Below are 26,761 nucleotides of genomic sequence, written 5' to 3' on the forward strand. Positions count from 1 at the left end.
GGGGAAGGGGGGAGTAAACATGTACTTAATACATGCCAGAGTGTGCAGTAAACTATAGGTATTTTTACCATATACTTCATTATTTGTGTAACCAATAATCACACCGGACTCTAAATTTTGTGTGTGTGTTATGTACGGTATTTAAAGGCACCTCCTTAACACTTGCCCTTAAAAGGCTTGAACTGAGCCCTAATATAATTCCTTTTTACATATAAAAGGACAGCAATAACATGAAATTCAGAATGACTCTGGTCAAATCATTGTCTCAGCCGAAACCTCACAAGATTTTGTGAAGATATTTGTTGTTTATTTGCTCCATTTCTAAACTGCCCATCAACTAAGTCCTCAAATATTATGAGATGATGTATGTCTATAGTGACGAGTAAATAGAAGCTGTTAGAAAACAATATGAAACAAAAATTCCAAATAATTAACAAATAGTTAAAACTAGGTAGAAAAAGAGAAAGGTCTGAATGATGTACCAAAATTTAAATGGCTGCTTTTTAATTGAAAAGCAAAACATTTCCAATTTTCTATGACAAATTAATTTTTTTTTTTAAAAAAAGATCTCTAACTAGCAAGGAAAACCAATATTAATCCTATAACGAGTGAATAAACAAGTCTCTCCAGAGTACTGTAAAATCTGCGGATCGCATTCGCCCTTCTTGCTGCAGCTCCACGCCGGAAGCTTCCCTTCCTCCCCCGCCTCTCCGAAGTAGCCCCGCCCCTCCTCCCCATTGGGCAGCGCTGGGAAATGGGGCGGGAGGGAAGAACCCAGCTCCAGCAGCGCGATGCATTTGCGTCATGGCCCCGCAAGAGGGCCGAGCGCCCAATAGGGACCTGTCTTTGGCGGCCTCCTTCCCGCCCCGCCGAAGGGCGGCAGCATGCGCAGGAGCCGGGAGTGGGCGGGACCGTCGGGTCACGTGGGCCCGTCCCCCGCCGATGTGGTCAGCGGCTGCGGGGTCACGTGATTCGTTGCCTACGCGCGGTGGGGCCGGGTGCAGATGGCGGACGCCGAGGCTGACGCGGCCCTGCAGCCAGAGATGCCCCGGCTGGCCGCCGGCCTGAGCTCTCGGCTCCGGCAGCTGCAGGCGGAGCTCAGCGAGCAGGGGGTGGGCGAGGGCTCGTCGGGCGCCTATTGCCGGGACTTCTGTCAGGTGAGCGGGGCGGGCCTGGCGCGAGGGCGGTTATTGGGGGGGGGAGCGGAGGAGGGCCCGCGCGCGGGACGGTTGGCGGCGGAGGGGGGGGAGGGCCAGGCTGGGCCGCCGGAGGAGGTTTGGGGCGCCGGGGCCCCGCGGAGGAGGAGGAGGCTGAGGCGCAGGGGGCGGCGGCGGCGGCGAGCCGTTGCCTGGCGCTGGGGAGGCGGGGCCGAGGGACCGTCCCTGTTGGGAGGCTCCGCCGACGCCGCTTCCCGTTTCTTCTGGCTTCGCGGGAGGTTCGGGTTCCGGGACCCGATGGCCTTCGCTCTTCTCGGGGGGCTCCCTCCCTTCTCCGCCCAGCCCAGCGCGCTCGGGCTTTCTCCGCGCCCGCTTCCGGATGCTGGTGTTTTCGGCGCGCTCCCACCGCCCCGCCGCCTCTTTTTGTGGCAGCGCCGGAATTGAAGGAGGAAGAGGAGCAGTCGGTTAAGCGGGAGCGGAGCGGGGGCTTCGTTCAACGAAATCCATAACCCCCCTCCCTCCTTCCGCGGACTCTTTCTCTTTTCCTCGCCGCCCTTTGCACCCAAACCGTCTCCTCTTTCGCCGTGGCTTTCTAACAGTCGTAGTTGAGGGGGTTATCTCCTTACATGTTGAAGATCTTTGTTTATTTGTTCCTCTTCCTTGTCAATAAAAATGTTTATCGGGCTCTCTGCTTCCGATGGGGACATGTACAGTATCTTGTATGAGTCTGCCCAAAGATGAGGCCTTGCTTCAGGAGCTCCCAAAGATTAGATGTGTGGTTGCCAGAGACAGGACCCTTTCTGTGGTGGCTTCCTACTTTTGAAATCTCCACAACCAACATATTTGCCTGGCTCCTATTTTTGTGGTTTGCTAAAGCCTTTTAATAGTAAACAATAACTTATTTTCTCTGGGTTACTTACTGTTCCGATAGTGTGGATTGAGTATAATATGGCTTGATTCTTATTTTTCTATTTGCTTTGAGTTTTTGTAAGCAACTGTGAATGCCAGTTCACCTTTTCAGTACAAAAACCTGTATTGACATATTGGATGTCAGTCACTTTGTACCGTGTTCTGAATCGAATAGTCCTATTGCTATGACTTTATTTTAAAATGGAGTTCCAATTCTTTTTCAAACTCATATTGCAATAGACTTTGTATTTGGGTTGAAAGTATCAACAAAGTGTTTATACAAACATGAACATGCCACATTAAATATAATGGCCACATGATTTCCATTACAAGCTTGCAACAGGTTAGATAATATTTTCAGGTAGCTTTGTTGGATGTCAGTGTAGAAAGAAAGATTTGATGCTTGGAAATGATCAAAGGGTTGAGAAAGATTTGTGAATTAGTGAGTATGAGTTATCCATTGAGGTCGAGTGGTTAGCTTCTAGAGTCAACATTTTGGTGGTCCCCAAATTGAGAAACTCTTCCTTAGACATGTTTTCCTGCTTAAAGCTCTGTTACATTTTCACTGTCAGATGAAGGCCATCCAGTTCTCCTTTGGGTTTGATGATTTTATCCAAAGGTTGGGTATGGATCATACAAAATGGTAACTTAATATTTTGGATAAAGGTTTTCACCCATTTGTTGTATAAATGGATTGAGATAATGTCTAATGTTGTTATGATTAAGAAGAACCATGTAAGAGAACTTTGGAAGAACACCTCCACCCTTGCTGACATGAACCGCTCATAGCACTAGCACAGGGAGGAAAACCACAGTGGAGGGAACCCTTTAATATTGATTTATATGGTGCCTTGTATGCATGTGGTGCTTTAGAAAAAATAAGAGTACAGTTTTGCCATGCAAAAATAGGGGGAGGGAAATGGAGGCATGTAAAAACAGGGCCAAGAAGATGCAGTTATTTCAGTTATGCATTTATTTAGGCTTAAGTTTCATTGAGTAGGATTTTGGGACTAGGGCAGCCATGGCAAACCAGTGAGCTGGAGCACAATTCTGAGTCTTGCCTGTGCTGATTGGGACTGGTGGAAGCTTTTAATCTCAATAGCATCTGGAGAATGGCAGGTTAGCCACCACTGGGCTATAGGGTTCTAAAGGCTTCAGCTGACACCATGAGTGCTTGGAATAGCTGCTTTTAATGTCCACCAGGTCCTGCAATACTAAAACATCTTGGTCACTTTGTGTGTTGATCTGAACCATTGACATGTAGAAGGATTGGAGCACAGAAAAATGTGCATGCCACATGGCCTTCAGAAATGGGTGATGGTTTATATTGTCAGCTTGGTTTATCAAGTAGACACATGGGTTTTGAAGAGTTGTAAACTAATAATTCTTCTAGGTTGCCTTGACTTGTACGGAAACAGGTGACATTTGATATTTAGTTCAGAGCTCAGAAAATGTAATTGTGTTGGATTAGCCTAAAGAGAAGTGATTGCGTTGATGTCCCATTGAAAATGAGATATTTACTGCCTTGGCAATTCAGCTTAATGATAACCTTTTATCTTCCATGTTTGCATCTTAATTTTTTTTGTATGTCCTACAACTTTTATTAAAACATAATTGTAGGTATTCAATACTAGACTTAAAGAATGGTTGAGTTGTTAGATTTCTAGATGAGATGCTGCTGCACCTTAGGACAGTGAATCACTTTCAAGTCTTCCTGCTTTCAATACGTGAACCTACTATCTTTTAATGGACTATCACATCCATGTTTATATGTCTCTGCTATTGTGTGCTGTATATTGATATAACAGCAACAGGGCTGTTATAAATCCATGTAGGAATACAAAAATGATAAATAGCTGTATTCAGTTAAGTTTACTCTGTCGTTAATAGATTTATTAAGGTCATTATTTTCAGATCTACTCCAAGGGAGACTAAAATTGGTACAACCCAGAGCAGGCATCTCCAAACTTGGCCCTCCAGATGTTTTGGGACTACAACTCCCATGATCCCTAGCTAACAGGACCAGTCATCAGGGATGATGGAATTGTAGTCCCAAAACAACTGGAGGGCCGAGTTTGGCGATGCCTAACCTAGAGGGTTTTGTAGCAACTAGAAGATAAACAAATTTAGTCTAGACTCAAGTTCATGCAGATGTATGGAATCTCTTTGCTATGTGAAATGCAAAAGTACAATATGTGACAATTCACTCAAGTGATAGTTAACAACATTGACCTGCAGATAAAATTGCAAGGCAGTGCCACCAACCCAAAGATTTCTGGAGGAGTTGTATTTTGAGGTCAGTGGCATGACCGTGGGTACTCTCCTGTCCCAACAATATGCAAACATATTGATGGCTTCTTCAATTCCTGTCCTAAAATATCTTGTTTCTGCTGTACCAGCCTAACACAGCTTTCCTTCTGTATTTCCACCTTGAGATACAAGTAGCTCTCTATTGCAATGTTTCCCAAAATTCTGCTTGCTGAAGCACACCTTTTCTGATTTCAGCTGGAGACATGTTTTACTCATAAATCCCAAAATGTTTTCCTTTTTACATTTTGTAAGGGTAATAGCTACCCATCCCATATCATAGAATCATAGAGTTGGAAGGCATCCTGAGGATCATCTAGTCCATCCCCTGCAATACAGGAATCTTCACTAAAGCATCCATGACAGATGACCATCCAACCTCTACTTAAAAACCTCTAAGGAAGGGGGAGTCCACCATCTTTCAAGGGCGCCTGTTCTACTGACAAACAGCTCTTACTGTCAGAAGGTTCTTCCTGCTGATGTCGGAATCTCCACTTGAATCCATTGGTTTGGGTCCTACCCTCTGGAGCAGGAGAAAGCAAGCTTGCTCCATCTTCCATGTGAAAGTCCTTTAGATATTTGAAGATGGCTATCCTCTTCTCTCCGTCTCTTTTCCAGGCTAAACATACCCAGCTCCCTCAACTGTTCCCCATAAGGCTTGCTTTCTAGAGCCTTGACCATCTTTGTTTCACACCTTCCATATTGTCAATATCCTTCTTACATTGTGACATTCAGAACTGGACACAGTACTTCAGGTGTGGTCTGACCAAGGCAGAATAGAGTGGGACTGTAACTTCCCTTGATAAGAGTTTAGACTCGTGTTGATGTAGCCTTGCCTAGCATTCTTTCCCCCCTTTTTTCTTTTTGCTGCTGCTGCATCAAACTCTTTCCTTGTGTGGTCTACTAAAACCCCTAGATTCTTTTCACATGTACTACTGGCAAGCCAAATGCTCCCCAGTTGGTTATTCCTGCCTAAGTGTAGAACCTTGTATGTTCCTGCGTAAGTTGCTGAGCTGATCATGCCTCTTCATTGGAGGGTGGCAAACCAAGGACAAAGACATACCTGGCATCCTTCTCAGAGGAAGATAATTCTTTTAAAATTCTGCATTTTAATATATTTAAAGAACTCAGTTGCATCCCCATCCTTTGAGGGTGTCCTTTGCAAAGTCTCTGCTGGTGGACGCCCTCAGATGCTTGTGCAATCAGCAGCACACATAGTGCTCCAATGAGCAGCATTCAAAATTCACCAAGCACCAACCTCATTTTGCACCTGCCTATCGGTCACTTGTGACCAAGTGAAGATGCCAGGGTGCCAGAATGGTGCCTGATGTCTCCACCATCTGGAGGTGAATGCCTGGGGGTCCTTGGATCTTGCCTGTTTTCGCGCACCATCAATACATCCTAAAGAATTTTCTGTCCATTGTATTTCATCTGCACAATCAGAATGAATTTCAGGAACCAAAAAGTTGTATTGAAAAACACAACTTTTGAGCTGTCTGGCCCCCAAATGGCAGCAGCATTCTGTTCTGGTGACTGTAACCCTGGTTTAAGCTGCTATTCTGTGCTTAGCTTAAATATCTTGAGTTTCTAACACTGCCAATGAGTACTTGGTAGCTACTCATTATGTCAGTGGCTGGGACCTCAGCAGCTTTCCAACTTTGCTGTGAGCTTAGTTGAATCTGGATACAACTGATTTATGCAGGCCGAACAGAGGCTGATTGGAGGACAAGGCCATAACAAGTGACTATGGGGAGACACTTGGCAGCCTTTCTGTGGGAGAGTGCTATAGTGCTCATGCCCTGCTTGTGGACTTCCTATAGACATCTTTTTGGCCACTGTGAGGACAGAATTCTGGACTAGATAAGCCTCTGAGAACTGCTCTTAAGTTCAGTGAGATCGTATTTGGGGCTCATGGACTCTTCTGTGGCATGCTATGTGAGAGTCTCCACTCTTATTTAGTCTTCCTTACCTGTTGATAGTGTTGCACAGTTTGTGGGAATGGCTTAGTTTTATCTTTACAGGAATTGGGGGTGCAACCATGTAAAGTATGAATTGAGCAGATGAGAAGTCAACAAGCAGTAGGCTATCAGGTGGAGAAGCTAGGGGTGCAGGTGATGGTTGCTTTAAAATCCTACCCATTCATGAGAAAGGATTGATTTGGTTCTTGATGTATCCTCAGGACAAATGATGGTACATAAAGCCAACAAATAAAATTACCAAACTCGAGTAAAAGCACCAACCAAAGAGAACATGAAAGATGGAAGGAACTTCAGAAAGCGTTCATGAAGTGGGAGAACTGATGATCCTGGAAAAAACTAGTAGCAGAAAAATATGTCACATTTCTTTGCAAAAGGGCAGATTTTTACAAAATGAGAAAATCGCAAACTTTGTCACGAACAAAAAGTATGCAAAAATGTGTGTGTTGGCAAAGGTAAAGGGACCCCTGACCATTAGTCGCAGTTGTGACCGACTCTGGGGTTGCGGCGCTCATCTCGCTTTATTGGCCAGGGGAGCCGGCGTACAGCTTCCAGGTCATGTGGCTAGAATGACTAAGCCGCTTCTGGCGAACCAGAGCAGCGCACGGAAACTTACCTTCCCGCTGGAGTGGTGCCTATTTATCTACTTGCACTGTGACGCGCTTTCGAACTGCTAGGTTGGCAGGAGCAGGGACCGAGCAACGGGAGCTCACCCCGTCGCGGGGATTCAAACTGCCGACCTTCTGATCGGCAAGTCCTAGGCTCTGTGGTTTAACCCACAGCGCCACCCCTTGTTGTGTGTTGTGTTGTGTTGTGTTGTGTTGTGTGTTGGTGGGGTACCATTAAATAGGAAAAGGGATACACTGTTAAATATGAAAGTGAGTTCTGTTGTTCTAGTGATCAGACTTTAGAAATGGGCAAACTCTACAAAACTGTAAGTTATACAGTTAAATGATGCATCACTTATATCAGTGCTAGAACTAATTCCAACTAGTGGGAGATGTTTGAACTGACATAATTACATGGAAATTCGCTTTTGCTTGTTTCAGTACAGATAGGTTGTATTTTTTTGTAAGAGCCAGGTGTGTTCTGTACCAGTTAGTTCCTCCATTCGAACGTATCCCTAGAACATTGTATTTCACCTCTTTATAATTTTGTAAGGTGATTTCTGTTGAGACACAGTGTCAAGGCATATGTATGGAATGTCAAAAGTAATAGTTCATGCCATTCCGGCATGCTTAAGTCTTCTAGAATCACAAATATGGATTTGGGCAAAATGATTTTCTAGTTAATGCACTCAACAAATCTTTGTGCAAATAAGTATTGCTGGGGATAGCAAGATCTGTGGAGCATATGCCACTCTTCCTTGCTACAACCCTAAGATTTTCCAGAATTCAACTTCTGACGATCACATTGGCCCATTTGTTTCATTGACACACAGAAATAGGGCATTGGGTGTTGGTAGCCGAGTGTAGCACTTTGCATAAAGCTGTGATTATTGCTGGTGAGGTGCTGGGTGTGACTGGGAAGTTCTGTGATGCTGCATACATGTACAAACTTACAGAATAAATGTGTTTAAGAAGTATAATCAGAAAGACTTCTAATTATGAACCTCCTAATTATGAAATATTGAGTTGACCCTAGCTCTTGACAGGCAGCAGGAACTATATTCCTATATTCATGAAAGCTCACCTGCTGTAGATCTTGGCTTTTTATTTATTACTTGACTCACTAGGATGATCTGAGATAGTGTGCAAGCAATTGACTACTCTGTGTGCGCGAGTGCGTGGTTTGGGTATTTTTCGCCCCTTTACTCCATAAACTTATGACTGGATAAAAAGCCTTTCTGTTTGCTTTAGCTCATATAAAGGAGAAAGCTAAAATAAGATTCCACCATTTTTTAAAAATAATCATGGGAAAGGTTGGTGTTCAGACTAATGAAAGAACATGGCCAAATACTTGAATAGTCTGGTTAAACAAGACAGTGAACTTAAGTACATTTATAGCTATACAAATGTAAGAATATTTAGCTTTGATATTTGATAATTCATTGAGAACTGCTTGTGGTCACAAGAGGCTGGAAAAAGAGTAAAATACAAGCATTTAAATTTAACTTCCACTATTCAAGCTGCTAGCAGTTGGTAGACGCAATGTTGCAGCTTTCCCTTTTGCACTGGTGGTGAAAAGCACTATATTGGGGCTACTGTAGTTCTCTAGAAGTAATAATAATAGTAATAGTAATAATTTATTATTTATACCCCACCCATCTGGCTGGGCTTCCCCAGGATTGAAACAGCTTAAAACATCCTGAAATTTTGCCCACCTGCCTTCTTCAGAGAGCTTGGATGAATGTAATTAGGCCCACAGAGTGAAGTGGATTGAAACAATTGAGTAGTCAGGTACCAAGTTTAGGTGAGCCCAAGGGCTTGAGCATGCCTACAGGGTTTTTGATTTAGAACAGCAGATCCCCATGTGGAATTGCAAATTGCGCTGGAAAGCACTTACTGGTTTGCCATGTGACTGCAGTGGGTTATAGCTGAAGAAACAGAAGCCCAAAGTCCCCTTAGACACATAGAACTCACGCAAAAAACATGCCTGCAACTTCCCAGGGCAGTGTTGTCAAGCAGTAAGCAAATGCCATTTGAGGATATGTTCACAGGAAAAGGAAAACAAAGACAGCAAAAGACTTGGAAAGTTAATGATTCATCTCTGCCAAGTTCTAATAGGCCCATTTGGATTATCAGGTTAAAATTGATGTAACAAGAGAAATTGAAAGGATTAGTGAGTACGTAAGTAAAGCACAGGGAACACTGGGTGTTATTCTTATCAATATTGTGCAGAGTAGAAAGGTGTGTTTCTCAAGCAGTGTTCAGAATTCAGATCCATGATCAGATCTACCTGTCAGAGGCATTGATGAAAAATATGGTTTGATTTATTGTCACCCTGGCAGCTTTCTAGCTAGTTATTTTTTTTGTTTCATTTACCTTTGTCACCTAAATTAACTTAGGGCAAAGGATTAAAAAGGGGGTTTCCTATCAGCTCAATGAGGTCAAATGCCAATTTATGGTTCAGTTGTATTTGTATTAAAAGTGCTCTTCCTATGGGGGGAGGGGTTGAAAGGAGGTAATAATAAACCTGATTTAGGAAGACTTTAGTTCAAAGTTAAAAATGTAAGCATTACACTAGGCCAGGGTAGGTAATGATCCATATCTCCTCACCTCTCACAAACTGACTTAGAATAGGTCAGTAGGAACACATATCTGTCCGTCACCTGATGTCTTAATGATTTGAGGTGATTGAGCAATCTCATTTGAACTTTGGCAGGTGCTAGTCAATTGATGCTGGGGATGTACCTTCAAAGAGGTAGGCAGGGCTCGTATCTGTAACCATTCCTTTGACATTTCTGTAGAGAAAGAGGTTTGGATGCAAAGCACTTCTTCCAGTAACATACATTCAAGCCACTTTCTCCAGTTCCATCTGCTGCAGTATGAAGTTCCCAGTGGGAACTCCCTAGTGCTCTCTTCTGATCAGCTGGTAGTTGGGGCTTCAAAGGCCTGAAAATCCCTTTTTGGTCTGGAGAATGACTTTACCTGCTGTACATCTGATCTTTTGGATATCAGATGATGTCACCAATATTATAATACGTAGGACAGGTGGACGTGGCTTTGGCCTGTAATTAGGCCTGTGAACCAAAGTTTTCACACTCGGTTTAGGCCATGAGTTCTTAGTGAAACTTAGAAAATAATTTTGAAAGACTGTTGAGGTGGTTCACATGTCATAGCAAGCCATAGCTAGTTTTTAGCTATGGCTTGCTTTGGCATGCAGACTGGCCATTGTTAAAATGCTGTAGAGGCCCATGAATTTTGTTTAGTCATGAGAAATAATAGTATGTAAGACTGAGCTCCTGCATCAGCACTTCACCTGACTTGACTCTTGGTACATTATAGCAGCTGTGGTAAAATTCTAAAATATTATTGAAATTATTCCTTGTAGTGTTTTGGTTTTTAAAAACTCCTCTTAAACTATATATTGTTTTCATGTTTAAACAAAAGTAAAGTAGATGTTAAGAACTTGGTCTAGTTATTTGTCAGTATAGGTCTTCTGCTGAGCCAGAAGAGTTGGTGTATTTTTTTCGCTGTAAGATTAACACCTCTTGGTTTGCTAAATGCTGGGATGTGAAAACCTGCCTGAAGGTAGCACCAAGACACCCCAACACTCTTTTGGTTAAAAGCAACTGTGAGGGATTTGGATGTTGAAGTTGCAGGGATGTGATTTCTTTCCTCTGCTTCCCCTGACAACACACTGATTGACTTAACTACTTCACAAGCTGTTACTAAGCACAGAAAGGGAGGAAGACAGAGATGCTATTGGTTCTGCAGCTGCTTTTAATGAAAGAAAACTATTTTGGGAAAACCTGATCATGGATTTTCCACATTCGCCTAGTTTGGCCCTTCTTTTTCAGAGTCTTCCTGAAAGGTGTATGCAATGCATAGCTCAGTCCTGCTGATAGCCGCACTGTATTTGACAGAAACCCTGCATAGACTGCATCACTGGTTGTGAGCATAAACATGTATTATGCTCTTGTGAATGGGTTTGGCATGTGCCACTATATGCTTGGTGAACGTGATCCTCCCAAGAAAAAGAAAGAAAGAGATTACCTTGTAGGGAAATGTGATGGATGTTAAATCTTACCCACAAGATGTGAATACAAATTTTCATTGTGAGGGTATATAAAGACTGTTTTGAGTGCAGGTGCTGTGTCTACAAAAGGCTGTAGATAAAACTTGCTAGTTCATGAGCTTATACTCTACTGCTATCATATAGCAGTTCTTTCAGGAGCTGCATTCTTGAAATTCCATAAATAATAGTAATTAGTATTAGCAGTTTTGCTTTAGGAGGAAGGCAAAAAAAGAGTAGAGTGGCAGGTTGCCATTTCTTTGTTTTTGCTTTTGAGAAAAGTTGGAAAGTGTAATATCCTCAGCATAGAATTATAACATTGCCTTGAAATAGCTTAATCAGAGTTGAGAACAAATATTACCGCATTACATTTTTTCATTTATAGACGTTGCTACAATATGCTGACAATCCGGGTGCTTCGGAGCATGTTCTGCCTTTCTTGGAAGTGTATCAAGTCGCCATTCAGAGCTTTGCCAATGCCCGACCTTACTTGACTACCGAATGTGAAGAAGTTCTTCTGGTAATTGGCAGGCTAGTGTTGTAAGTACATTTGGGACATGACTTTTTAACAGAAAAGAGAATTTGATCAACAGCAGAGATTTTCAAGTTACTGTGCCCACCTGTCCGATATTGGAAATAGCATTCCCTGTATCAACAAATCAGGGTGCCTGTTTGCATACATCCTTGGGTGGGGGAAGGTCATTACCAAAGGTGAAAACAACTTTTCTGTATTTTCAAAAAGGCAGTGGAAGTTGGAATGCTCTCCTCACATCTCTGGCATGCAGACACCCCACTTCGTTGTAGGAATTTGTGGGGTCTGTATACTGACAGCAAAGCATGGGGCAGTAGTGTGAGGCTGCAGTCTTTCAGGCAGCGGAGTGGATAAAAATCAATGATTTTTTCAATTTTCTTTTAAAAGTCAGATTTTTAAAATTTGATTTTTTTTTAAATTGGATTTTTTTATTTAAATTGGAATTTTTAAAATAAAATGCTTTTGGAGGAAAAATCTTTCTAAACATAGTTTTCTATTTAAGTTACATTATAGTCCAAAGGCTGTTCATCAGGAAATAAGGATTTGTTTTTAATTATGTAGCATGAGGCTTTATATGCAATGTTTAATTTTTTTTGATAAATGAATTTTATTAATCCATTCACAATGTCATGTTCTTCCAGAGGTTTCTGTAAGATTATTTGGGGGCATTTTTTCTCACGAGAAGATATTATCACAGATGCTTGTTTAGCAGTTCTCAGAAGTGTGAATTTGTGTCTGCACAGATAACATGCCTTTTTTTCACAGAAAAGTGTTATAAAATAAACATACAGAGTTGAGGAAAAAACCTTAATCCCATTGTTCCTTTGCAAATTTATATACACAGAATCAACCCCTTACCACTTAAATTCCAAGAGGTTCAATGAATAGATGGTTTGGAGTGGAATAGACCTGCACAAGTAGCTAAGTGTGAAGCAGTAAAACTGAAAGTGCAGAATACTCCACAAGTCTTGGGATCTTTGTGTAATAATTGTGCAAGTCAGTTGCATGTCTGTGCAACTCAGACTTAAGGCAAGTGCTGTAGGCGCTTCAGGGTTTGCAACCAATCCCACTGGGTTCCAACAACTGCACTAACACTTAACTGTACAGAATACAGCACCTGAATGTAGAAGCAAATCCAGAGGGGTGTGTGGTGGAAATAGTAACTGGGATCTTCAAGTCCTTGGCAAGACCTTGAAGTGCTTGCCAGTCAACTAATCAGGGTTCACTGGTTCCAGGCCCTTCTTTCCAGGGCTCGTCTGACATTGTCCAAACAATAAAGTCAGTACAGTGGTGCCCCGCAAGACGAATGCCTCACAAGACGGAAAACTCGCTAGACGAAAGAGTTTTCCGTTTTGGAGGTGCTTCGCAAAACGAATTTCCTATGGGCTTGCTTCGCAAGACGACGATGTCTTGCGAGTTCCTGCTGGTCCCCCCCCTTTTTCTAAGCCGCTAAACCGCTTATCAGCTGATCCGATCAGCTAATCCGCTAATCCTTCAGTGGGGTTGCTTCGCAAGACGAAAAAACCGCTAGACGAAGAGAATCACAGAACGGATTCTTTGCGTCTTGCGAGGCACCACTGTACCTGGGACTTCAGTCCTGCAGGAATCCCTGAAGTTCTCTGCTCCAATCCTTGGTTCCCCTTGTCCAGCTTTCCACCAGCCTGTTTCTCCTCGGCCTGTTCTTTCTGCAAGCCTGTTCCAACCTAAGCCTACCAACTGTATCTCTCCTCCCCGCCACTTCTCCTCTAGAAAAAGGAAGGCTAGCCTCTCCAAAGCCAGGCCTGCTGGGAGATATAGTCCCTCTGAGATTCCATTACATTTGTGTTTATAACCTGAGATTTATCACAATATTCTCTCCCTGGAGGAGAAAACTCAGTCTTAAGTTCTTGGTTTTTTTGTACTAAAACTCAGTCTTAAGTTTTTAAAAAATTGTTTAACCACATCAGTTAACAAACATGGATACATATGCTATAATGTTATTGTTTTAGTTAAATAAATGGTTTAAATTGTTATTAAGGAAATGATTACGGTATTTTTCTTCTTCCAATAAAGTACAGCAGAAAAGTTGTCCAAATATAAACAATTAACTTATTAAACCTCACAATAATGTCATAATTATCTGTCTAATTACTTCTTAAGAGTATAAACAAATCAGTATTTTTTAATATAACTGTAAAAACTACTCTGCAAATTTATTATTCCAAAAATGAAGCCTTCATCTGGTTGTAAATATTAAGATTATACCAGCAAGAATAAGTCTTTCTGTAAAAAAGTGATTGAAATAAAGTCTTACTGACTAGTGATTTAAATCAGATCGACCCTGTTGAGCAGGAAGTTTGGCATGGAGACCAATTGCTTTTCTTTAACTTGAGACCCAAAGGATGGGGGGGGGGGGAGTTGGCTGGGAGGATGTACACCCTATGATGTGTATCCTCCAGGGCCAATGCCACCTCACTTTCAGGATCCATTCTGTGACAAAAGTTACTCCCCTCCCTTTTAGCTTAAGTGGAGGTGGAGGGGAACTCTGCTGAGAGCATGCGTAACTGCTAGGATTTTACCAATCTGTTTCCTAAATTTAGGACAGTGGGAAGCACCAGAGACTGTGTGGTGTAGTGGATAGAGAGCTGCACTTGAATCAGGGAGACTTAATCTGTCTCACAGGGTTATTGTGATTGGGGGAGGGAAATGTATAACCCTGTATACACTGACCTGAAGAACGATGGAATGCAAGTTTAAATTATGTGTAGAGAAATAAGCACTATTGTGAACTTGTAAATGGCATGGATCATGCCATCTTCTCCCCACGCTGCATCTTAGTGAATCTTGAGCATATCTACTTTTTCCCCTGGGCTACATATATTATAAACGGTGCTTCTTTGGAACTCAGTACTTGAAAATTCAAAATGTGAATGAATCTGCAAGACCATTATGCATCACATTGGTTTTCTGAGGTCAAAGATGCTGTTAAGAATAAGCTGCCAATACAGCCTGAAAATCATTCAGTACTATAATTCCAACTAAATATTGTTACAGTGCATCTATCTTGAGTTCTTCTCATGGGAAACAGCATCACTGCTAGTAGCAATTGTTACGCTGCTTAACAGCTTCAGCTCTTTTCTACTATGTTTTCACATTCATTTGACCTAGAGAGATTATAAACAGAGGTACAAAATGATCCAACGTGCTACTTCCTAAATGGTGGTCCTAACTAGCTTAGTTCTGTGATTGATTTATTTCAGGAGCTGTTTTGAACTACTGCTTTCTGTGCCTGAAAGTGAGGAGCAGTCTGAACCATTGTTAAGACTGTTTCAGTCTATACAGGCAAGTATTTTTCATCTCTATTCTACAGGGGACCCTGTTTCAACAGTTTGCATCTAGAAATACACATTTTCAAATTATAACTAAGTAGGCTGTGGTATTTGTGGTAGTTCTTTATTTGAATCCAGTATAAAATGGGAATAAATACATTATGATTACGTATACCTTACTTGGGTGTCTTATATGAATTTTAGTTCTTCATACAGCCTTTAATATATAGTGAGGTTGTAGGCCTCCTTTTGCAACTTTTTATGTGATAGAAGAGTGCTCTAGTAGTACAATATCCCCTGTCTCACATTGGGAGTAGAGGTTTGGGGAGACTTCTTTTAAAAGGAGGAATGTCTGCTAGAAGGGGACAATGCACAGCCTTCAGAGAATTAAATGGAGATAGTCGAATGTACCATTAAATAACGCTATGGTGACATATAGGACAAAGCTTTAATGGCTAAAGTAATCTACTTTATCAGACTAGGAGAACAGCACAAGACAGCACATTTTCAGGCAAGAACGGACTAATTTCATTGATTATTGTAGGAGATATGGATGGTTACCCACTGCATGTTATGAATTCTCCATGTTTTGATGTAAGGAAGGCTATGTTACTCTGGGCTACTTGCTGTGCAATTATATAGTGAGATTTCTATTACATAAACTTGTAGGCATGATCTCAACATGACTAACTGTAAGATACCTTCGTTTGTATCTACTCCTTTTTCCAAGCTATGTACCTCACAATAGAAATGGAATAAAAAAACCCTCCTCTAAATATGATGGTGGGGGGCACATTAACAAAGCCAAAGATATTCAGTGGATCAGCTCTGAGTTCATTGGATATTACCCGGTGTAATTTAATGCTGGAAAAATGCTGTATTTCTGCAGCCTTTTCTTAGAGCCTTGTGTAGAAATCCCAACTGAAATCTTAGAAATGTAGGCATTTATATAACAGTAATAATAAGAATAATTTATTACTTATACCATGCCCATCAAACTGGGTTGTCCCAGCCACTCTGGGTGGCCTCCAACAGAATATAAAGAACACACAATACACCAGACATGAAAAGCTTCCCATTAGATGTCTAAGGAAGGTTGTATAATTGTTTATCTCTTTCTCCAACATAGGATTCCCATAATGCTTTACTTAAATTTGGAGACAATAGCCTCGAAACACTGGCTGACATTTCAAAGGAAGGTGTATGGAAGAATCCAGTTCTCTTAAATATTATATCACAGCAGCCTGTAGAAGCAGAAGAAGGTAAGATCTTGAGACTTGTACCTCAAATGAGAATTCCATTACTGTGCCACTGTTATGATGTGAGCAGTAGCTAGTCTTTCACACTGAAACATTTTGCTCCTAAAGAACTGAGCAAGATGATAGGTGTTCCTCAACTGCTGCTGTGAAGAGCATGCAGAGCTTTACCATGAATCCTGAGATGTCATTTTCACTCTTTCAGTCCTGTAGCATTCCCTTATCTGCTACCTTCCTTGGCCTAGATTCTAGGGTGAAGAAAAGTACTTGGCCTAGTACCGGCTTCTTGTTCGTTCTTTCCCAACACTGTGGTCATACCCCTTTTATTACATATGGCTGTTGTTCATTACCTGCTGTGAAACTGCTCATATAATAAGATTTGAGGGTTTTATTCAAAGAACCATAAAGCACAGGGAGAAAATATTTTTGAGCTGTTCCAGGAACTCTTGCGCAAGAGCTAGTGGAAGACAATGCTGCACCACAACGTGTTGGGTTGCATTATAGTATGAGAAGCAAAAGCAGAATCTTGCGGCGTCTTAGACTAGCAGATTTTATTATGGCACAAACTGTAGTCTCCTACATCAGATAGAAACATGAGGAATATTGAATTATGAAAATACTGAATGTAGTATATGGTCTTTAGTGCAGGCAGTAAAAGAAGCCTTTGGAGTCTGAAGAACTTCTGGGTTTTCTCATACAGTGCTGTGAACAGGAAATGTTTTCCACTAGCGTGATCCAGCATTTAGATCGTTGTGAAGTTTTTTCTGAAAGAATCTTGTTAATAGAGTTGAGGAATTCCCGAGTATTTATGCCACACACCCTTGCTTATGATGGGTCATTCACAGGTTACTGTTACTCTGTAGAACTGCAAACTCAAACCCACCATAGATCATTTCCAACTGTTTTCATTACAGGCTACAACCATTTTAGGTGCGTCCAATTGATAAGCCGTCGCCAATGCGCAGGTTCTTTTTGGATCTGGAAGAGGGCAGAATGGGGGCAGGGCAGGGTGTACCAGGCTAGGGCTCATACGTGCTCAGGGTGGAAACAAAACCCATGTGAAATGGTCACCGCCTGTACTTGGGGATAAAAGTGAGGCAAGATGAGAGTCTTTTGTTTGTTTGGAGTCTTCTCCCCTTCCACCTCCCCCCAATGGATATGTAGTTTAAATTCTAAAGAGTTTCAGGAATTCTAGAACAGAAGGCCATGAAATAGGCTGTTAGATGCCAACCACTGGCATACATTACTGCTTGAGCTAAATTCTGGTGATAAATGGTGTGTGCAAAAATCTTTTCCACTTCTTTTCTAGTCAACAAACTGATTAAACAGGAAGGACCAGTCTTTATGCAGATGCGAATAAAATACTTGATGAAAACAAACCGTCTTCGGCAAGCTGCTTCCCTATCCAAACTGTGCAAAGAGTCCACGGAAATTTCAAATACATTGCCATTTCTCCAAGCTTACATCACTTGCTTGTGTTCCATGCTTCCAACTGAAGAATCTATCAAAGAGGTGAGTGGGCAAGCTCTGATCTTGGTGGTGTTACCTGTTCAATGCCTCTTAATTGTGCTTTGTTTTTCCTAAAATGTATTGTTTTATTGCTCTGGAAGTAGCTTTGGAACTACTGTTTTTACCACAACAGTAGTTCCAAAGCTACTTCCAGACCAATAAAATATTGGTGATATATAAATAACAATAAAGCCAAGATATTTGCTGCGGAGAGACGGAGCAGAGGATTCACATCTAGAAGTCTGCCTCTGCTGATACAAAGTTTATTTAATGGATACAGTGGTACCTCGGGTTAAGTACTTAATTCGTTCCAGAGGTCCGTTCTTAACCTGAAGTGCCACTTTAGCTAATGGGGCCTCCTGCTGCCACCGCAAGCCAGAGCACGATTTCTGTTCTCATCCTGAAGCAAAGTTCTTAACCCGAGGTACTATTTCTGGGTTAGCGGTGTAACCTGAAGTGTATGTAACCCAAGGTACCACTGTATTTAAAATCCTGTTCAAAGCAGGTAATAACAGTTTAAAACCCCACAGTGAGTGAACAGTAGAAAGACTATTTAAGAAACAAGCCATTAAAAATAAAACACTGTAATTCAGGCCAATAAAGCAGTACAATATAAGATCTGAATTGCATTGTTTTTAGGTGCTTTTAGCACTTCAAGTAACAAGAGCTGGGCTATGCCTTTGTTGACAATATGGACTTTAACACAGCTACTGTAGTGGCACAAACTACTGATTGCAGAAGGATATAAAAGTCTTCCTGAAAGTACCTTTGTGTGTGCAAAGTGGTTTTGAATGAAACTATTTACAATAGAATTCTTCTGGATTTTTGTTTTTGAAAGATTGCAAAGGTGGACTGCAAAGAGGTCCTGGATATGATATGTAATCTGGAAGCTGAAGGTCAAGATAGTACTGCATTCATTCTTTGTACAACATACCTCACGCAGCAGCTTCAAAATGGAAATGTGTACTGCTCTTGGTAAGTACTATGTCCAGATATTATTTTCAAATGCATGTATTTGCTATTCTGGCTCACATAGGCCATTGAAGTAGCTCACATTAAAGAGAATGTTTCATTCTATGTGAATGAAATTTATTTCTTAAAAACAAAGTATTTACATTTGTTAAACATTAGTTGTGAGTACATCTCTTCCATTTTTCAAGAACCTCTAGAGGTTGAACAAACTAATGTTAGACACAGAGAACATCAGATAATCCTCCAAACTACAATGTGGAGGATCCAGAATGAGCAGTAGGGAGCATTTGAAACTATAATTTCAAAACATGGTTTCCCTCTTAGCCAGAAATGGAATCCAGTGATGATCTCTACTTTCAGGGATTTCTGCTCTCCTCCTCCTTGTTTTTTCAAACTGTGGAGGATTAACTGAATGCAGGCAATTATATGAAGAAGCATATATTCCAAAAGCAATCCTGTGGTTTTTTTACATTTAATTTATTCTTTACTCAAATTAATGCTCCAAATTAACGTCATCTTAGAAATAGGCTGTCCGTCAGTAATGTTGATGCTTGGAAACATGCTTGACAAGGATTTACAGATGTTAAGTATTACCCAAAAAATCAGGAATGGTTAGATATAATAAGCTTAGATTGGATATAAAATAGAAGATACTGTTGTTAGAACAGTGTCTGATGAGGGTGGAAAAATAAATCCTTGAAGAGAGGGTTGTTTCTATCTCAAGACCATGGGGAGCCATCCGGTGCCTTCAGGATGTTGCTGGACTCCAGCTGCCATCATCCCTAGCCGGGAATGAAGGGAGCTGGAGACCAGTAACAACCAGAGGTAATTGTGTCAGCTATCACAGCTCAGGACCCCCATTTCAGGTCAAGTATGAGACATGGGGGGGGGGGGGAGAAGAGACATGAGACCTCAGAGGTCTACTGAAAGTCATTTATTTGGTTTCTCTTAGTTGTATGCCTTAGCTAAAGAAATTACTCTTGGTATAACTTTTCAGATGATCTCTTTCCTTTTTTCTTATCTTGGCCTTCCTAGTTTCTCAGTATTGCTTCTAATGAGTTGCTTTCAGACATCTCTCCTGCCCCATCACTTTTATTCTGCTGGCAGAAGCAACTTCCATGTCTTGCCCCAATAGCCCAGTATAGCCTAATCCAATATCATACATTATTTGACTCCTGTCAGTTGTCATTTAATATTCTGGATCCCTGAAAGTGCTACGATATGTCTACTATATGCTGTGGTGTTGGGCATTATGTATGAAGCTTTTCAGTTTTGCCGTCTGAATTGCCGGTGCAAACCATGGCCTGGCTCCTATTAGCACAGCAGCAGGGAAGGAGCAAAGCAGTCATAGTTTTCTTCCCATGCACTAGCACTCTGCATGTTCATGTTTAAACCATTGTTAAGCTTGACTACTGGATCTCTAACTAAGCATTTGTCCTAAACTTTCTCCATAGGGAACTGACTTTATTTTGGAGCAAACTACAAAAGAGAATTGACCCATCTTTAGATTCCTTTCTGGAGCGCTGCCGGCAGTTTGGCATCATTGCTAGGACATTGCAACACTTGTTCTTCCTAATTAGAGTCATACAAGCTGAAGTAAGTGCCTGTTTGGGAAACAGTTTATCACGGAATTAACCTATGTACTTTCAGCAGATAACAAAAATTCAGGAGCTTTTGGGTGCATCCTGTTGTTGGCTACCCTGGGAAGACATAATTGATGGCGGCTGCCTTGTGTCATTCTAAGGGCTGAGCACATGACAAGTTGAACACCTGAACTTCACAGCAGCAAGTCAGACTGGCTCTCTGGCCTTCTCACTTGCACTTTTCTTCCCTTCCACTTGCTTCAGCCAAGTACATTTCTTGCCCTTTATGTCTTCTTCCTGTTGGAGTTCCCGCTGATTCAAGCTGCCTATTTTCTGTTTTAGATAAGGAGTACTTGCATAGCGGAATTTCCTATCTTCCAAGGCTTCATATTCTAGTCCTTAGAGGACCTTGGCACACAGCAGATTCAACTCTGCTTTTACTCTATTGCTGTATAGATGTTGCTCTTTTTGCTGTACTACTGATGTTTCTTCAGCGCCTCTATCTAAAAAGACAAAGGAAGTAATTCAGCAGCAAAACTTTTGAGTAGAAATAGGAAGTGATAAGGAATAGTATGGAAGCAAAGAAGTTGAAAAATCCTTGCCGTTGTGCAACAGAAGACAATCTACAAGTAGATATCTTGATTTGATGTGGTTTTCACACACACACATACTCATTCTCTCTCTCTATATACAGCCATACCTTGGAAGTCGAATGGAATCCGTTCCGGAAGTCTGCTCGACTTCCAAAACGGTTCGGAAACCAAGGCGCGGCTTCCAATCGGCTGCAGGAAGTTCCTGCAGCCAATCAGAAGCCATGGACGTTGCGACAGACGTTAGGGTTCCAAAGAACATTTGCAAACTGGAACAATCACTTCTGGGTTTGCGGTGTTCGGGAGCCAAAACGTTCGACTTGCAAGGCGTTCGACTTCCAAGGTACCACTGTGTATATATATCTGAAACAGGTATATAAATCTGTTTCAGAATTCCAGGTATACTTAGTTCCTAAAAACTTGGGAATGGCTTTCACAAAATTGTGTGTATTGCTGCCACAAAGTGTCTTTTATGCTTGAAACCACTCAAAAAGAATCTGCAGACCACCAAGTTGGTAAATTCTACTCTGGCAATGCCTAACATGCCGGTAAAAAGAATCCCCACTGTAGTAGAGTGGTTAGAATATCAGGATGGCAACAGAGACCGAAGTCCAAATCCCTACTTATCCATTAAGCTTAACTGGTGACTTAGGGTCAGTCATTATTTCTTAGCCTGATCTACCTTGCAGAGTTGTTGTAAAGATAATATGTGTACCAGTGAACTCTATGGCAGAATTAAGTAACAGATATGACTGGTGCCTTCTTTAATTTTAAGAAAGTAAATCTCGGTATGTTTTTGGGGGTAAAACATTGAAGTTGATTGAAATAAGAAATGCCAGAGTATGTATCTTTATATATCCCTCTAATCCAGGTGTGGGGAACCTGTTGCCATTGTAATGTTTCTGAATTACAACTCTCACCATCCCTGGCCATTTGGCCATCCTTGCTGGTGTTAATGGGAGTGGGAGTCCAGCAACATCTGGAGGGCCACGGGTTACTCAAATCTGTAATCGCTTCAGGATTGAGAGGGCTAGCTCGGTAGAGCGTAAGACTTATCTCAGATTTGTGGGTTCAAGCCTCACATTGGGCAGATGACCCTTGTCCCTTCCAACTCTAGAGTTCTATGAAAATTTATCCATATATCTTGTCCAGTTTTTTCAGTTGTGTTTCCTTTGTTTTTAAGAGATGTCCCTGGGGGCTAAATTAAGATCTGACTTGTGCTCTCTTCTTTCCTATAGGCAGAAGAATCAGGCCTTATTGTGTCTGTTTTGTTATGTGTGAGAGCCCTGCAGCTCCGATCAAATGAAAATGATGACATGAAGACCTCTGTATGCAAAACAATTGCATGCCTTCTGCCGGAAGACCTTGAAGTAAGAAGAGCATGCCAGCTCACTGAATACTTACTTGAGCCAAGTGAGGAAAGATACAGTCTACTTGAAGAGCTCTACCTGCAGCCAGATCAAAAATTGGATGAAGAAAATGCAGCAGTTCCAAACTCCCTCCGTTGTGAGCTACTGTTGGCTTTAAAGGCGTATTGGCCGTTTGATCCAGAATTTTGGGACTGGAAAACTCTGAAGCGACACTGTCTCAAATTGTTAGGAAAAGAAGTTTCTGAATCAGAGGATGATCTGAGTTGCAATGAGATGTTGTTCAATGAAACCGAACTGTTGGATGGTCTCCTAAGCGATTGCGAAGATAATAATTTTGAAGGTCAAGATATAATAAATCAGCCTAAAGAGAGGGTGAGAGTTAAAAAGCCGATTGGGTCCTCAGAAAGGTATCAGAGGTGGCTGCAGTACAAATTTTTCTGTGTTATTTGCAAAAGGGAATGTATAGAGGCCAGAATACTTCACCATTCTAAGATGCATATGGAAGATGGCATTTATACATGCCCAGTGTGTATAAAAAAGTTCAAGAGGAAGGATGTCTTTGTGACGCATGTGATGGAACATGTAAAAATGCCTCCCAGTAGAAAATACCGTAGTAAGAAGAAGTTGCTGTTGAAGAAAGAGAGGCTGGCAAAGAGCAGTCTAGCCAGAATTGCTTCTGTAGGCCTTGGAGAAAACCAGCCACTCAAAATAACACAGTGTGAACAACCCAGACTCAACACGCAGGATTTCGTCACGTTTAGTAAGCTAGAAAACTGTCACTTGCAGGACAGGGACCTGTACCCATGCCCAGGCACGGATTGCTCCAAAGTGTTTAAGCAGTTCAAGTACTTAAGTGTTCACTTGAAAGCAGAACACCAAAACAATGATCAAAATGCAATGCACTACTTGGACATGAAAAACAGGCGTGAGAAGTGTGCATACTGCAGGCGGCATTTTGTTTCGGCTTTCCATCTACAGGAGCATGAACAAGTGCACAGTGGCCCTCAGCCGTACATGTGTGTGTCAGTGGGCTGCTATGCTAGGTTTGGATCAGTGAACGAGCTGCTCCATCACAAGCAACAGCACGGCGATCTGCGTTATAAATGTGAGCTCAGTGGTTGTAACATTGTTTTCAGTGACTTGGGGCAGCTCTACCACCACGAAGCCCAGCATTTTAGGGATGCTTCCTACGCATGCAACTTTAGTGGTTGTAAAAAATTTTACTATTCCAAAACTGAGTTTACAAATCACCTGTCGATGCATATGTCAAATGGTGAAATAAAGGAGATGCAGATTAAGCATGAGGAAAATGTTTCTGGGGACAGTCTTACTTGCCTTTCAGATTTGGAAGTGTTTGAACAAAAAGGTCCTTCTGATCTGCATGAGAGTCTTAATTTGCCTTCGGGATCTACAAATTCAGAGGGAATCCAGCAGGTTAAGCAAGAATCTACAAATTCGGAGGAAACCCAGCAAGTTAAACAAGAAGCTATATCTGATGGAGAGGTGGATGGCAAAAGTAATGGCAGTTTAGGAAGCAATATTGCATCCCTAGCCAGCGAGACTCAGTTGACACCTTTGACTGAAGCAGTGGACTGTGGCCAGGCAACTCCTGGGAGTGATTTACCCCGTGAGAAAGTCTTCCTTCCATCTAATTTAAAAGAGCGGTATTCAAATGTGGCTGTTTATTTTGATGGGAAAAGATTTACCTGTGGCTTTGAAGACTGTGGATCAACGTACAAAAATTCAAAGGGCATGCAAAAACATCTTCGAAGGGCTCATCCTTACCATTTCAAACCTAGGAGGAAGCTAGGTCTGAAAACTAAAGATATTGCTCAGTACAGTGACAGTCATAATACTGATGGAGATATTAGTCCAGAGCTCATATATCATTCATGTAGAAATACAGACTCTCCAGGCATTATAGATTGTAATACAAGTTCTAATAGCAAAAGCTATTTAAATGAAGAACTGTATCCTTCTTCCCCAGAAACTTCCTATTTTGAAGCTTCCAAAATGTCCAGTTCAGAAGATGCAATGTTGGAACTTCTCCTGGGCTTGAAGCATTTAAGTTTAAAAAATTCCAGTGGTCATATTGGAAATTCTTCCAGGTTGTCACAGTCTCCAAACTCTGAAGATGAATCTACCTCAGACTATTTCCCTGAAGAGCAGCAAGGCAAACTACCAAAACAATACCTTACCCAATTGGCAGCCAAGCCATTTTTCTGTGAGCGTCAAGGTTGCACATGTGAATTTGTGACCAGGGAAGCGTTGTTCACGCATTATGTTAGAAAACACAATTATTCAAAGGAGACGGTGCTTCAGTTGAACATGTTTCAACATCGGTATTCCCCTTTTAAATGTCATATTTGCCAAAGATCATTTACAAGAAAAACACATCTTCGAGTCCATTATAGAAACAAACATAAACTTGGCAATATGACAGCAACTCAGAAATTACTTGGTAATGAGAGTTTTGAGGATCTGGATGAGAGCGCTGAGGATATGCTGAATGATACCATGGGTTCAATGTCTGATTTCTATGCCAATACAGAGGAGGAACTTGATGACCAAGCTAACCTGGCTGAAGAAGAGCAGTGTCATCCAAAGAAAGATGAGCTTAGTTCTGAAACAGATCTGGAGTCTAGTGAAGAAGCAGAAAGTTGTGTAACTGGCAAGCAGACGAAACTGTCTGCTCTGGAAAGCCACCGGAAAGGACTAGAAGCAAGAGAGGGGAGGGGAAGTAAAAGAACAGTTGCCAAAGGAAATTTATGCTACATATTGCATAAATACCACAAGCCGTTCCATTGTATTCATAAAAATTGCAATTCTGCATTTACTAATCAGAAAGGTTTGATTCGGCACTACAGAACGGTGCATCAGTATAACAAAGAACAGCTCTGCCTAGAAAAAGACAAAGCGAGAACAAAGAGGGAACTTGCCAAATGTAAAAAAATATATGTTTGCAAACATAAGGCGTGCAGCAAACGCTTCTTGTGTTCTAAATCGCTTGCTAAGCATTGCAGTGACTTTCATGGCCTGGACCATGTAGAGGATTCCAAAGTGCTTTCCGAAACAGAGTCCGTGAGATTTCCTTGTCACCATCCTCAGTGTCCTGCTGCATTTTATTCCTTCCACAAACTGAAGCATCACCTGATGGAAGAGCATGCTAAGGAAGAGGAAATAAATAAAGAGATTGAAATTCATTGTGACCTTAATGGTTGCAACCGAGTTTTCACAACCTACAGCCGCTATTCTCAACATGTATATTTCCGACACAGTGATTATGATGGGGTCTCGGAAGCTGCCAAAGAAAAACTGGCCCACCTTAAAGATGGACAGGAGCAAAGGTGCTTGAAAGATAAGTGTCTCGGGCATGAAGAGAGCGAGAAAAAGAGACGGATCCATGACAAATCTGAGAAGAATAATAAAAGCAAAGGAAAGCAGTTATATAACTTCAGAACAAGGGAGGAAGCCCTGCAAATGTGCAGAGACAACTGCAATCAGACACAGTATCCTTGCATGGTTCGGGGGTGTCCCTCTGTAGTAAAACTGGAAAGCAGTATTGTGAGACACTATAAGCGTACCCACCAGATGGCCAGTATTTATATAGAACAACAGTATGAGGAGCTTGTACTATGTGTCGAATGTGGTACTGTGATAAATGACCCCTGCTTAGAAGAAAGCCAGGGTTCAAATAAAGAGCTAAACAGTGACTCTAAGCAGGAAGTTACAGTGCACCCTGCATATCAGCGTGAAAATGAAGGGCATCGTGTTCTAAACTCGGACTGCAATCATGATGATAAAAGCAGTAAAAACGGCAGCTCCTGTGGGAGTGACAAGGCCCAGGAGGCTGGTGTCTCTTTGTATACAGGCACTTTAAAACATATCCACAATCCAAAAACCAGGTGTTTTGTAGAATGTAGTCGATTGGAGTCACCTCGGTATAAAACAGACAACTTGCCTGGAAGTGATGGAAGAGAAAACTCCTCCTACTGTGTGAGGTCAGGTGTACAGCTACAAAGGGAGAAAGATGTAAACGACTGGCAGCGTGCATCAGCACAGCAGAACATTAAAAACCCTCCTCCCCTTTCTGCTACAAAAGATAAGATGCAGAGGCAATCTGCACCAAAGCCGTTTGATTTAAAGTCCTTCAAACCAATGGGGTTTGAGTCTTCCTTTTTAAAATTCATCCAAGAAAGTGAGGAACGAGATGACGATGACGACTCTGAGGATGAATGGGAGCCGGCTGGCCGATATGAATTGGGTGTGGTGGTACAGAAAGAGAAAGACTTCAAAAGGGATGACACACGGGGCAAGACTGCATATGAAACTGTCCCGGCAGCAGCTGTGTCCAAGAAAAACAGCGGCTCCAGAGCTCATGGGCAGCTGAGAGGGATGCAGCCTCTCTTATCCACGGACTCTCCCTCGATCCCTTCCCTGGAAAACCTGAGGGCCATATTGGACAAGGCGTTAACAAAGTGTGGGGACAATGCCTTAAAACAGCTTCATTATTTGCGACCAGTAGTTGTTATTGAAAGACGTACGTTATCCTCGCCCCTCATAGACTTCTTCCCAACAAAAAAAACAGATCACCTTTGTGTGGAAAGTTCATAAA

The 26,761-nt window shown here is 41.8% G+C and overlaps 1 protein-coding gene across 1 annotated transcript; it reads left to right on the forward strand.

The window, feature by feature from the left end:
* Positions 1-942: 942 nt before the first annotated feature.
* Positions 943-26,761, forward strand: LOC309537065 (zinc finger protein Rlf-like; the record flags this gene model as incomplete). The annotated part of the gene is given in 9 exon segments (XM_082231463.1): positions 943-970; positions 973-1,157; positions 11,412-11,566; positions 14,798-14,879; positions 15,996-16,128; positions 17,432-17,634; positions 18,470-18,606; positions 20,058-20,199; positions 22,015-26,761. Coding segments are annotated over 9 exon segments (5,811 nt in total). The 3' UTR covers position 26,761.

This window comes from Podarcis vaucheri (assembly GCF_965113315.1).
Source record: "Podarcis vaucheri genome assembly, chromosome: 7".
Classification (NCBI taxonomy): domain Eukaryota; kingdom Metazoa; phylum Chordata; class Lepidosauria; order Squamata; family Lacertidae; genus Podarcis; species Podarcis vaucheri.